The 14,918-nt window shown below is 41.6% G+C and overlaps 1 protein-coding gene across 1 annotated transcript in view; it reads left to right on the plus strand.

Moving 5' to 3' along the window:
* The window catches only part of AKT1 (AKT serine/threonine kinase 1), a 76,740-nt gene extending 63,007 nt beyond the window's left edge, over positions 1 to 13,733 (plus strand). Inside the window, exons 12-14 of the mRNA XM_033061543.2 lie at positions 7,123 to 7,210; positions 11,722 to 11,824; positions 12,403 to 13,733. Of these exons, the coding sequence (XP_032917434.1) occupies positions 7,123 to 7,210; positions 11,722 to 11,824; positions 12,403 to 12,482 (271 nt within the window). The 3' untranslated portion in view covers positions 12,483 to 13,733. The remainder of the gene's footprint in view (positions 1 to 7,122; positions 7,211 to 11,721; positions 11,825 to 12,402) is intronic.
* The last annotated feature ends 1,185 nt before the right edge of the window (positions 13,734 to 14,918 follow it).

Here is a 14,918-nt window from a genome sequence, read left to right on the forward strand (position 1 = left end):
GACAGCATAAATAGCAACATGAAGCAGCTTCAGTGCTGAACTTCAGAGTATGGTGGCTGCCATTAAAGCAAAACTGTAGCCTGAGAAAAAGCAAGTTAACCCTACCTTTGGCTGTAATGAATCCAGTGGCTTCTGTGAGTTGTAAAATGCTCTACACCAAATGCTTTTACCTTCTGTTGCAGTTGAGACTGCTGTCCCTTCCCTGAACTTTTGTTTAGATCTGCACCAGTGATTTAGCATCCTTCTTTGGACAGTAGGTGGTGGTGTTTGTACCATCTTTGTGGTGGAGTTTATACCATGCTCAATTGACTTTTCCTATTTCCTCCTTTTGTTTTTGTTTTTCTTTTATTGCTGTATTTTTTAAAAAATAACCCTTGATTTGAAAATAGAAAAAAACACAAAAAAGAACCCCTAATAGCTAACAAAATAGAACAAGAACCAAAAAGGATGTTGACCTTCACACAGAGATAAACATCAGTTTAAAAATCTGCCGTCTTGTCAACCCAGACATTTTTAAAACAAATAATATTGTGACTCTGCCCCTGATCTCCTGTCCTGAACCTTCCACTGTTAATGGGCCCCAAAGAGGAAACCTTTCATGTGAGGTGCAAGCAGAGAATTCCGGTTTGCTTTCTGGTGTTTGTTTAGTCTCCATGCATGTGTGTGCACATAGCAGGAAAAAGGGGTTTGCCACTACCTGAATACTTGCAGCAAGGATTTCTGTCATCACTGTAGGCTACTTCCATCACTATTTTTTGATGGAAAATCCTGCTGGGAGGTCTGCAAATCCACAGTTTGTAATATTGGAGAGTTCATCTTGGTGGTGCTGTGGGAAGCAGGGCACGGCTGCAGCCCGGAACGTGGCCAGCCCTGTACGAGGTGGCAACAGCTGCAGCCCCTCCTGAACACAGCACTGTGAGGGGACCTCCAGGAGATGGTTGTGTAATTGATGAGCAGCCCCCAGGCTCTGTGCTCTTCAAGCCTGGCTGCAGCCCCTGCCAACAGCATTCTTGTCCAGTAAAGCACTGGGTTAAATGCAATTGTGACCCTTTCATAGCTTATTCAGGTGGGGCCTTTCAATCACTGGGAACACAAGCAGCATCTGCTGCAGTTTGTTCTTAAAGGAGCATCTCTGATGAACCAAAATGCAATTTGTTTACAAACAAAGAACACCCACTCATTTCTAATTACAAGATTTTCCTAATGCCAATAATTACTCCACAATATGCTCACTTTATACAAATAGCCACTTCTTCACATGTATCTTCTGCAGGCTTGGAAGCAGCGCTGCTCTGATCTGGTGGACAGATGATTTTCATGCTGCTGATAGAAAGCTTGCACACATGCCTTATTGTAATTATGCCTAATTACACTGGTGCTTCCCAAGCTTTTATGGATCATGGACTGTTCTTAAATACTGGTTTCTCCCCAGTCACTGTTTCCATAACTTCTAACTGAAGTTGTGATTCAGCAAATCCCTTGCACTTTGCGACATTTCAGGCAGCATGGAGAACTGATCTGGAAGCACTAGAGGCAGAAGTCCTTCATCCTGCCCTTGTAGTGTTATGTTCTTTTTTCTGGGTGGTCTGGATGTTGGGGTGGGTGCCTGGCATATTTGGTAGTTGACTCACAGTGAATTCATGGAACCATATGGACACAAAACAGCCAGAGAGCTACTGAAATACATTCACTGAAAAGTTATGTAATGTGTGATAGTCTGGGGAGCCACTGTGTAATTCAATAGAAATCCCCTCTTCCATAAAGCCCAGTGATGGACAAAAGTTGGTATCACTGTAATGTTTGTGGCAGAAAGCATCAGAATTGGCAGCATAACTTTGGATGAACTTCAGAGGATGAGATGGAGGAGACAGCCAAAACCATGAGAAAAAGGAAATTGGGAGATGTTGTCACTTCCCCTAAAACAAAAAAAAAGCAACCAACCCAACAATACTGGTGGATATAACAAAGCTCAGTGCCAAGGATAGTTTAAGTTAAATATCAAGGAGCTAGGGAATTGTGATCTCTGTCAGTGAATTAAATCTGAAAAATGACCTGTTGTACCTGAGCTAGAGAAGCAGTGTTAGCACTCTGTGTTCAGTCTCAAGCTGCCAGGCATATGGAGAAAATGTGAAGAACAATAAATTACATTCTGCTTTTAATCATGGCTGTTTTCTAAATTTGGTCATATGAAATCCATTTTGTAAGAGAAAAGGAATTTTGAAGTTTCTTTTGGGATTGATAGAAGTTTATTAATCTTGTAATGTGAGCACTAATTTTCCTAAGAAGGAAAAAATCTATTCTGTAAATATTTCCTGTTAATGTGACCTGAAATTCCCCTTTGCTTCTTTGTGATGGATCAAATGAAAGAAGGTAATCAGAGCATTTTTTCATGGATGAAACAACAAAGTTTTTACCTTTTATTGTTCTTCCTCTGGCTGTGGAGGCTCCAACCTGTGAAGGTGAGCATGGATCAGAGCACCCCATGTAAACGGACTAAGTTTAGATGGGTGGGTGGGTTTGTAATCAATGTCTTGCAAGCTCTGAATCTTGGCAAGTTTTTAACTTGAGAGAACTTGAGGGTGGTTTAATCTGAATTTCAATTGTCAGATTTCACTACATGCCTTAGTTCCTGTCATAGGCCAGGGTTGTTCAGCCTCTCTCAGATGGGATTTGTCACAGGCTGCTTCACCTGCCTCTGTGCTGCTGTTGGACCTTGCCATTCAGCAAGAATGAGAGGAAAATGATGCAGCATTTCAAAAACACCTGTTCAAAGGTCTGATGTTCACAGAGTTGTGGTTGTGGCTTTGGAGAGCTGAAGATGCTCCCTGGGACCTGGTGGTCAGTTCATGCAGTCACACAGAGATCTGGTACTTCATTCTTCCCTAGCCATGATGGTTCTTTCCATATCTGCACAAAACTTTGGTCACAGATGTTCAGGAATGTCAGAGTCAATCAAACCCTTACTTGTATGAAAACCAAACTCCTTATTTTTTCCCCTAGTGAAGGGAGGAGATTTGTTGTTAAGCTGTGTGTCTGTGTCCTCCGTGCTGCTGTGCTGCAGGAAGGTCAGATGGCTCTTGAGCCAGAGTTCTCAGGCACAGGGAGTTCTGCAGCCCTCACAGCCACTGCTGGTGTTGGGAGAGTTAGAGATGACACTTTTGGGACCTTCAGGGGCCTGGAGGTGGTCCCAGCTGGCTGGTGGCCAGCAGGAGGAGATAACCTTGAAGAGCTGGTCCTCTTGGACAGCATGCTTGGATGCCTTGTGGACATGCAGAGTTTTGGAGCCACATATGACAGGTGACTGGTGTTCTGAAATACGTGTGCCTTGAGTAGGAAGGTGCTTCTGTCTCCAGACATCTCCAGTATCCTGTGTATCAGCTGAAGTGCAAAATGCTTAAGACTTCTTGTTTCACCAGGTCCTTTGAGACAGGCTGAGATTTAGCTGTTGTGTATGATAATTTTAGTCTATATCAGTTCTGTCCACAGCAATTTAGACAAATCAGTCTAAAACTCAAACAGTTCACCCATAGAGATATAAATTGAAGCTGGGAAAAACATAAAAGGCAAGTTTAAAGGGATTTTTCTCACAGCTTTCCAGAAACCATTACTTTAGAGACTTCCCAAGCTTCAGCCACCTCAAACATCATTCCTCTCAATTACTTATGTTGCAAAGTGGGAGCTTTTTCAGTGCTTTTTGCATCTACCATGTTTATGTCACATGCATGTGGTTAATGAAGAAGTGAGGAGGTAAAGCTCAGCAAAGAGCTGGGAGTTAGCTGCATTAGGCTTTCCAAAACTTTTAATCTCTGAGCAGGAAAGCACCCAAAGACTGTGTACAGGGCTTTGGAAAGAATGTGGCCTTCTCCTTCCAAATCTCCTTCCAAATCTTCAAATCATGTTGTTCTAAAAGGCAGGCAGAACTTCTCTGTGCTGATAGTGCCAGCCACAGGACACTGATGTGGATACAGCTCCCAAATCCTTCCTGTGGCTATTAGAGGCCTCTGAAGGTAAGGGCTACAGTAAAATAAATTACTGGTGTCTGTCTTGACTGTATGAGAGAAGGAGAAATGGGAGTCTGTGCTTGGAGCTGGTGAACACCAACAGCGTTTGCTGGGCTATTGTTCTTGAGCCTGGTGGGGATGTTTGTGCAGTTGTAGAACCAGGTTTGGGGGCAGAGGTGACTCAGAGAAATCATGTGAAGACAGGGCTGGAAACCTAGAAGTGTGCTGGTTTCTTTTTAAAGAGCTGGGAATGGACCTGGGAGCTGAGCAGTGTTTTCTTCTACATGGGCAAATAGAGATACGTTATTTTTTATGTGATGCACTGATTGCAATCTTCGTATGTATTTATAGGCTATATTTATATACATATGTTAAAAAATACAGTCCAGCAAATCTTAAAAACTATTTCTACATGATATATCTGGAGTGATGGTTGATTGCCCTCAGTTTATGGAGCACAGACATTTGCCATTAAATGGGTAAAGGGACTTAAAAGCAATATGCAATTTCATAAAAAATTAAAATGTGAAAATAATTTCATTTTAATATTGATGTTGCACTTTATTGATAATTTTCACTTTTGGATTTAACTAAACTAAGAAAGTTCTCTCAAGAAATTGAATGTTTGGTTAGGTTTCGAGGGATGTTTTCTCTTGTTTTTCTTTAAATTGCTTTTTGGCCTCTATACTTTCTATTATATTTCTTTGTATACTGTAAATTTCTGTAGCTTTGCTTTTCAAGTCCTATATATACTATTTTTGGTTCTGTCTGAGGACTTAAACGTGCAGAATTTAGCTTTATTATCCAAGAATCTCTTCAGAGCTCTCATTTCTGCTATATTTTTCTTTATTTATTGCATGTCCCTATGAAAGACAAACCTGCTGCTCTTTACATTCTCACTGCTGCTTAACCATGATTTTTGCATTAGTTGCCAATTTAGTTTTGTTCTCCTTGAGAGAGACCTTCCATAATAATTCAGGAAAACAAAACTGTATTTTGGAATAAATCCATATCCAAAATACAAGGTTTCTGTTGTTTCACCATTCACTTTGACTGGATTTGTGTCATTTTTAAAAGGTAAGTAAAACATCTGGAGTGTTTCTTGGCATTTCCCTGAATATGAGTTTGCCCTTCATGGAACACAGGCTCGGATTAGGTAACATATTCTGCAAAGCCCTTGTACATGGCTGCAGTCAGCCAGCCTTCCTGCCTGCTTCTGCAGAGCACCATTCAGGTGCTGCTTAGCTCAGAGTCACTGCTGAACTCCTGTGCATCTGTGGATAGAGGATTGACTCCACCCTCCTCCTTGGCCATCATCATTGTGCTGTGGAAGCAGCAAGGAGTCTGGTAGAGACTTGGCAAAGTGACTAGACCTGGGGGGAACCAGCCGAGAAATGATTACTCACAGAGTTTGTTTCTGTTCCCAGGCTGCCCTGGAGTTTGTCTCCGTTCCAGGCTGCTCTGCAGCTGTAGAAAGTGCTGCCAGGCAGCTGGGAGAGCCCTGGTCCAGCTTGGTTTGGCCCCTGGGGCTCTAGAGTGGACTTGGATTGGTCTTAGAGCTCACCTGGGGTGGACAGAGTCACTCAGATACTGTAAGGCTGGGGAGCTGTTCCACTGCTCATTTCCTAAAGAAGATAAGGAGCAAAGCCCTTCAGTCGCTCTGGCACTGTAATGGAAGAGGGCAAGGCAGCAAGCACAGCCTCTGGACTGTCAGGCACCTCTGCTGCTGGGTGTCTGGTACAGCTGTGGCCTCTGCCAGTTTGCCTTCTCTGCAGATGGTGCTCAGGCATGGCTGAGGGGTTGAATGCATCAGGATCCATTCCCAGTCAGCACTGAGAACAAAGTGTCGGCAGTATTTGACTTTTCCATGCTGTGCTGTCATCCAGTGCTGTCCCAACAGCATTGTGCTTTCATGCTGCATTCCAGAGCATGCAGTCTCAAGCTGTAAAAATACCACTTCAATGGGTTTTAGCACAACCTTCATCTTTTCTCTGGTATTTTGAACCAAGCCCCTCCCCTCCATCCACACATAATCATGAAGTGGGGCATGGGGTTACCCCACGTGGCCCAGAGGACATTCAGGGCCAGATGTTGTGCAGCAATGGATGAGGCCTGGCCAGGTCTTGGCTTCAGGCCCAGAGAACAGACCTTGTCCCTGAGGTCTGCAGCAGTATAAGTCTGGCCTGGGTCTTGTAGAGGAATTGCTTCAAGCTCTTGAAATGGGGTCAGTATCTCAGTTTGGCAGTGGCACCAGGCATGGGAGAACAGGCAGATCCTAGAGATCAGCCTGGGTGAACATGGTAACACCTGAGCGTTGTTTTAACCTTGTTACCTGAGTCTCCTGCTGATTACCCGGTATCTGTGTTGTTTTCTCAGTGCCTGCCTTTGCTTGCAGATGTGGTTCAGTCTTTTAGAGAACATTTTAACCTCCACAACAAAATTTAAGCATCAGTTAGCTAAACACTGCAGCTAAACTGATTGCATCTATAAGCTGTGTGGACAGTTTTATTTTGGAATAAAAGTGCTTTATCTTGATATACCTCAAGTCAATAAAACACCCTTTGTGCTTTCCTGAAGCCAAGGAGGAGGAAAGATTTGCATATGCTGTGATATTATCACTGCAGTTGTCAACTGTTTTCTTTAATGGAAATTTGAATCAGGTTGCATAAATCAGTTTGCCTTAAAAAGCCTTGTCTCTCTTTCACTTCAAATTCAGTTTTACTGCTGGCATCACTGTGCTCTAGAAAACTAAGGGGTAGTTGCATGTTAATGTAGAGAGAAGGATCTGTGGCTCAGCCTTTTACTTTACAGGATCTGCTCTGGTCCCCAGGACAGCATCTTTCCTGAAGGGCAGGTCTTTTGAACTGTGGTTATTATATTTTTCTTTTTCTAAGAGAAACGTTTTTCTAATTCTGTTTGTTCGCCTGTTTTTAAATCTTTTATGGAACTGTGTTGAAGCCTAAAATAGGCCTTGCACAAAACACCAAACACATAACAAATGCTAGAACTGCTCCCAAATGCATTATATAAACTCAGATTTTCTTCAGCACACTGCAGTAAAAATTGTATCAGAAAAAATAACTGTACTCAAACATTTAATTACTTATTTTGCCTCCTACAGGTTAGGTGGTGGTCCTGATGATGCCAAGGAGATTATGCAGCACAAATTCTTTGCTGGCATTGTTTGGCAAGATGTATACGAGAAAAAGGTATTTATACAACTGTTCTCCCAAGGTGAATTGTAGCTGTGGATATATCAAGTGTTTCAAATGTTGTTGCTCTCTAAAAGTCCACAGAAACCCTCCACAGAAAAGGTTTGTAGTTGTTTTTAGCAACAACTTAAAATACTGCAATCAGATTACTTCTGGATTTTTATTTTGCAATGATAGGAGTATCTCTTAATGAGATACATGGTTTTATGGCTGAAAAAATAGGATGTAATCAAAACAGCTTCCAAATTTAGAGAGTATATAAGCTTTTAAAATGGCTTTTCCTTTGAACTCTTGCTGTCATTTCTTGCTGTTGACTGACGCATCCCTTGCAAGCCCAGAGTTATTGTTGGTTCCTTGAGCATATGAAGCCAAACTTCCTAGAAGCAGTAGTAGAAGATGGACTCTTCTTTCTCGTTGCATTTTTCCTTCCTTTTCAATCTAATGTCAACATTCAAGACAAGTCCAGACAAGTGTAGGCGCTTACATCAATCCAAGCCTAATACTGTTTATCATGTGTGGCAAAAGACTGGTAGGAAGTGTCTGCACTCCATGGTTTTTCTCGTGGGTTTTCCTTGAGACCTACTGGGTTTGTTGGCTTTTCAATGGAAGCCACTGAAATCAAGGAGTCCAGCTCTTCCTCTAAGAATGTGTTTCATCAATTGTCTGTGCCTCACTGTCCCTTCCTTCTCAGAGAACTGTTTCACTCCTCCAAGATGCCCTGCTTTGTGCTAAGGGTGGTGTGCTGTTGTCCTCTCACATTCAATTCTCAACAGCCACATTATCATAACACTCGTGAAATGCAGCCAACTAAAACGTGGGTCTGCTGATTCAAGGCTCCCATCTACTGGTGCCACATGATCTCACTCAGTCACAGCCTTTCCTGATTTCCCTCCTTCCCCAGCAGTCCCTTGTGGTATCAGATCTTATTTGATCTCTAAACACAGTTTGGTTGTCCCTCCAGTTGGTGGGAGCAGGTAAGAAACTTTGCAGAAACTGAGTTCCCATATTGTAGTGGGAACATTGTCCAGTGCCTGTATACAGCTACAGACAGGGCTCTGTTTCCTTCTCTTCTTTCACTTCCTTACAGATCTAAAGGAACTGAAAAATCATAAAACAAATTTTTATGCCTTGAAAGTGTGGATAAGATGTTAGACCTCAGCCCTTTCAAAGTATCCCTTGAGGGAGAACTGCATGCAGTCATGAGGGCAGGAGAGAGTTCCATGGAGTTTATTCAGTATAACATGAAAAGTAGATCTGAATTCCTATTCTAAACAGGAAGTTCTCCCCATTTTCACCCAACTGACAAGCTAAATGCTTCAGGGTTTGCTGGTTTTGTGCAGTTTAAGCTAAAAAGCTGACAATGGGGCTCAAATGTTTTGAGTAAAGTTATTTGTCATTTGGTAGTAGTCCCAGTTCCCTGAACAGAAGAGAAATCACACAAGCTGGAAACAATGTTTTATTTATCCATAGGACTGGGAAAGCATTCATAAATTGTCCCATAGTGGTACTGATTCGGATTATTCTGAAAACTATCAGGAAAGTCCAAATATTCCAATCTTTTAGAGAAAACTTTGTGCTAATTGAGAGTGTTCCTGACCTTGACCTATCCAAGGAGTTTTACTCGTGTTTGCATCTGAGGTAGGCACGCTGTGCAAATGGAGAGCCTGTGAGTAATTGCTGCCTACATTCTGGATGGTCCAAGGAGGGTCTTGCAGCATTTACACGAAGTGCAGTCCCATGGATTAAAGCTGGATTTTGTCAGCTGCTGAGAGGTGTTTGTGTGCTAAGCTTGATTCCCCACCATCTCCAGTAGTGCTGGATATGAATATGGGCTTGGGTAATCCAGAACATTTGCTTTGTAATTAAGCTTTTTGGAAACATAGCTTTGCTTTAAATTATAAGGAGCTTTGAATACCTGGGGTTGTCCCCAGATTTAAAATGTTTATTAGACTCACTTGGAAGAGTGCTGTCTGTCTCTGGTGCAGAGAAAGGTGCAGTTTAATTTGCAGTATTTTGCCCACCCACAAGCAAAACATATGCAAAGAGATTTTAATCACATGGGGTTTTTTTCTGGTCCTTGTTCTCTCTTAAACCAGCATGAGCCTGCGGGTACCAACGCTGGTCTTCAGCCGTGGGAGGCTACAGGTGGCACGTCCCTGCCAGTTGAACTGCAGAGCTATTGCAGTGACAGCTTTTCAGTAAAGTGACATATTTGCTTGTTAAAGCCAGCGTTGGAGCTTTCTGCGGCTTCCCCTCTGTTTCCAGCTTAGCTCAGAATTTGACAGCTAGGGGGAAAAGATGTCTTGTGGGTGCATCATAATCTGTCTCAAATTGCTTTTAACAGATACTAAAATAAAAAGGAAAATGATACAGGCAGCGCTGGCCCATTCCACATGTGTGCTGGCTTGGGCTTGCTGCTCTGAGTCGCTCCAATGTGCTCAGTTCAGGTGTCTGCTGCAGTGCCCAAGTCCTAAATCACTCCGTGCTGTGCACAGCAAGCAGAGCAACTGGGGGCACTGTGAGTGCCAAAACCACCATTAGCTTAAAAGGACAGATAGAGCTTCACACACACATGCACAGTCTGTCAAAAACAAACCCAGGGTTGCTTCGGGAAGTAGGCAGAAACTGCTACAAGGAGAGAGAGAGACTAGAGTTACATGAGGAAGAATCTTCATGCTCCACAGGGCTTTTATGTGTAATATGTTGGTGTGATTTGATTGAGAAGTGTTATTAACATTATAATGTGAAGCATTCCCTCTTCAATAGCTTCAGGGGACTGCAAGGCTCAGAGTGCCTCCCAACTTTGGGATATCCTATTTCCTTTTCCTTCTTAAATTCGGGACATAAAGACTGCTTCTAAGGACCTAATATTTTTTTAGGTAAAGGTAATGTTCCCAGCTCCTTTCAGTCATTCTTGGGCACAGAGAATTGTGAGTAATTGGGAAAAAAAAATATGATGAATATATACTATAATTGTTCTCTCTTATAATAAAAAGAGCTGTTATGACCCTAAATTTTTAAAGATTGATTTTAAACAGTAAATGCTTCTTTGTATGTTGGAATGCTTCCATGTGTGTACATTACATTTCTTACAGTCTTTACATTGAAAATGAATGCATTTGATTGGCTTAATGTTTGTAAGACAGTACACTGTTAGGTGCTCTCAAAACAGATCAGATAGACCATCCTGGTGATAGGGAGCTTGAAACCAGTATTTTTCTTATTTGCCAACTTGACAAAGAAAATGATTCTTCACATCCAAGCAGGAGGCAAAGTCGGGCATAGGGAAGAGATGTTTTGCGTATTCAAGATTTGTTAATGTTTTCCAGGTAGAGATTTCTGTCAGTGTCGTTCTTGTTTGTACAAGTGCATGTCTTGGGGTCACTGCATAATTCCAGTTGGAGCAATTTACCATCCACCTTGCTAGACCTCTCCCTGCAGTTTTGGCTTGGAAGCTCGACACTTCCTCAGTCACGCCCCTGAATTGCTGCCCGGTGTGGCTGTGTGCTATTAAAAGATGACCACGCGTAACCCCGCTGGTGGGCGAGCGGGACCCGGCGCTGCTCCCTGTGCTGGGCAGGGCTCAGAGCCGTGTTTGCATCCTGGCTCTACCACCCCGAGCAGGGGAAGGTGAGCGAGGTCTGGACCTCGGCTGTGTCCCTGCAGAGCTGTCCGTGTTCCAAGGGTGTGCATCTGTATGCAGCCGGCTCCCCATCCCGCTTCCCAGGCACGCTCCTCCTGCAGCCCCAGCCAGGCAGCTCCGCTCCATCTGGAGCTGCTCTTGCCAGAGCTTGCCTAGGTACACATGGATGATTTCCAGCCTGTCTGCCCAAGTGAGTCTCAGGAATAAACCCCAACGAGTGCAGCTCCTGGTGTAGCAAGAGGAGGATGTTCACTGCTGACTAGGCTCAGGTTTTTGTGAGCACTCCAGGTTTTCCAGGTTTCGAGTTGATATCAAACTGCTTTTGGGGACCAGGAATATTAAAGCTTAGTGTTACTGCTGCCTTGGCCTAGATTCTGCTGGGTTGGTCAGACCTCTGGTGTGAACTGCATGGGCACAGTGGTGCTGTAGCTGAAACTTGTTGGTGAATGTTACAGCCCTTGAGGTTAGCTGATAAGTTTCTATCACTAAGCATCTCTCTTACTTATTTCCATTCTCCTTAAGCATAAATCTGACTGGATGAGACAATTTCCATATAATTATGAGGGGAACTAGTATGTGGTGTTGTTTTTAAACATTGGTCAACATGTTATTACAGGAAGAAATTTTAGGCTTCTAGGTTTTCTTTGTGCACTTAAATCCTAGGGAAAAAAAGCCTTAAATGCCCCATAAATAGGAAGTGCACACCTAAGTATTTTTTACTATATATGCTTCCTTCTTTGTGAACTGATGTTTTTTAGACACTTTAGGAACGTAGAAAAAGGCACTGAAGCTTATGTCAAATTCTCCTTACTTTAAACAGCACTGCAAGAACCTGTAAATGGACACTTTTTTTTTCTTTCCTTAGCTTGTACCTCCATTCAAGCCACAAGTTACATCTGAAACAGATACAAGATACTTTGATGAAGAATTTACAGCACAGATGATAACAATCACTCCTCCTGACCAAGGTAAAGTTTTTCCAAATGTTTCCCACTGGGTTCTCCGCACCACCAGAAATAATTTCCTATGATGGTTCTCTTCAGCCCGCATGAAAAAACATCAGTTTAAACTTTCCATATGTTTTTGACCAAGAAGTTGGTAAATTGATGTGAAACTTACCACATCTTTCCAGTTTTGAAAATGAAAAACCTGTTTAATAAGAGTGAAATTATTTGTACTGCTGTCTTTTCCAAATCTGCACATTCCCACTGGAAGTCAGTTACAATAATGAATTTTGCTCATGTCCATATCCACATGCACTGTGTATATGCAAGGAGTCAGTTGAGCATGGGCTAATGTCCATATTCAATCAAAATATTGTGTTTTTGTGATAACTGAGCATGTTTGATGCTCCCAAATAGCAATTGCCAGAAATTCAGAACAGTGAATGTGGATTTAAGCAATGCATCTCCTAGCAATTTTAAATGGCCTTCTGAACATCTCTTTTCTGAAATAACTTCACCATGCATTATCTTCCTGTTGATTTGCTGAAAATAAAAAAGAAAAGGTAGCAAATGTTACCTAATGTTTTTTTTTCCTCTTTCAGATGACAGCATGGATTGTGTAGATAACGAGAGAAGACCTCATTTTCCTCAGTTCTCCTACTCAGCCAGTGGAACCGCTTAATGTTTTGCCATTCAGAAACAAAACAGACTGCATTTTGGGGACCTTACTTCAATGGACACTAGAGAACTTTCTATATTATCGAGTTACAAACTGTGTTTGTATTACGACTTAGATGAATTTGTAGGAAGCCTCACAGATTCTGTATTTAAAACAATTCTTTGATGCGTTTTTGAGAAGGAGAACAAATCCATTCTTTAAGTATTAAGTCAAGGCTTTTATGCTGAATGACCATAGGTTTTTAAGAATATACACCAAAACTGTTTACTTTAGAAATAATTAAGGTATTCAACATATCAGCAACTCTGACCAGAAAATCCCCTTATTTTATTTATTTCATACAGTTCATTATCTAAATACAGAATCTGCACTCTGAACAATTAGATTTATATAGGAAGATATAAGACTTTAGTAGCTAGTGCAATAATATAAGCAACAAAGTGAACAAACTCTGGAGGGTTAAGGTTCAAACTCATTTTGGACAGCAGTGAAGTGTCATCCAACTCCAGAAAACCAACTATAGGAACAGCATTAATGGCCTCAGTGAGGTAAATCAAAAAGCAAAAGTTATTTTTGTTATAACATCTGCTACAAGACATTACATATCAAACTGAATCCGGTGGGATTGCCACGCCGTACAGATGAGTATTTCATTCTAGACAGTGCATTTTAATTATTCCATTTGCATAGAATTTAGGAATACTTCATAGGATTGGCTTCTCAGAACCTAGAAAACGCTTGATTTACCAATCTAATATGAAAGGCAACAACACAAAATCACCCACTTCCACCACTGTACAGAAATACCACACAGGTCTAAGTGAGAAATCATCCTCATGAGCGAGTCAGCCAGACACCAGTACATTTGGCACTGAAGTAATGACTTGTTGCCGCTTTTTTTTTTACAAAAAGATATATGAATATATATAAACACTTAATGAATTTTTGCATCATGCCAGATCATTTCTTCTTTCTTGAGTGTGCATTAAAGGTATCAACCAACAGTTCATGGTGCCTTCTCACTCTTGAAGATTCAGTTTAACAGTGTTTCCCATGTATAAAAAAAAACTAGGTTGAAACTTCATATGTGTTTGAATAATGGTGTTCAAAAAGTGAACTTTTTTTTTTTGTTTTTCATTTTTAATCTTAGTGGGAAATTCCCCACACCCTATTTTTGTTGTATCATGTTTCTTTGTAATTTTCATAAAAGCAGTCTTATTCTGTCTCTACTGCAAATAAAGTTATTCCATTGTAGGTTGCGTTCTTTAAATTGCGCTTTTTTTTTTATTCTCTTAACTGTATAAAAATTATGATATGTATTCCAGTTAAGTAGCATTTAATATTTTTATTTGAAAGGAAATTTATATTATGAAAACCCTCTCTTCCCCTCTCCATCAGACACTGCTGTGCTTGCACAGAGAGCCCATCATCTTGACTTCTTTTTTAACAACATTCAACTCTAGTATTTTTACTCATGATATGAAAGTTTCCCTCCAAATACTTAAATAAAATTGCTTTAACAAGTTAGGTTCTTATTTCTTGTGGTAGGAGCCTTCTGAATTTGTATAAATGCAACAACTGCTCCAGTTTCTCAAGTTTGATGTGTGTATCACTGAGGGATTCAGGTTGTTCTGTTCCTCCTCAGTTGTTTCATCTCTGTGCTGATCATTATGCAAAGATAATTTTGGAAAACGCTTGTTCAGAGAAATGCACCCTGTGCCAGGAATAAAATGTCTTGAGGTGAATGAGGACTGGCCTTGTTTTGCTGCCCTCCTGATGCCAGCAAAAGACCCTGATCTGCAAAGGTATTTCTGTTCCACCACTGGGGCCAGGCTGTGCTGCACAATCTCTAACACTCTCCAGGCACTAAAGTTAATCACAGCTGGGAGGTGGTTACAGAAGGCTGGAATGTCGTTTTTCAAACAAGAATACAAAGACCAAGATATGAACATCCAGGAACAACTGCAGTGTGCTTCAGACTAAGCAACAGGAGTTGCAACTGCGGTAAGCCATTAAACATCCAGCACGTTTTTTGGTTCAAAGAATAAGCTGTAATTCCCAGTACAATTTACTGCATGTTTATGCAAGGAGGGAAGGGGGAAGAGGAGATCTGTGTCTCTGTAGAGACTGATGCTGGACAGCCTGTCCTGTTCAGCAATTCTGATCTAACTGCTCTCCTTCCTTTGCTTCCAAGCTTCATCTGTGTCTCCAGCCAGCCCAGGGACGAAGTTCAAGGAAACTCTTCTCCAAGTTTACAAGCCTTGACAAGTTCTGAACTAATACAACTTCTTGCATCCAAATATAGGCAACACGAGTGAGCAAAGGTTACCATAATCTGCCCCAGGAAAATCTGCTCTGTCAAATGCAGGAGCAGGCATGGATCAGGTTGTTTTGTTCAGGCTGATTATGTCTCAGTGTTTTTCTGCCAGTTCTTCCTAA

Source organism: Catharus ustulatus, chromosome 6 (genome assembly GCF_009819885.2).
Source record: "Catharus ustulatus isolate bCatUst1 chromosome 6, bCatUst1.pri.v2, whole genome shotgun sequence".
NCBI lineage: Eukaryota > Metazoa > Chordata > Aves > Passeriformes > Turdidae > Catharus > Catharus ustulatus.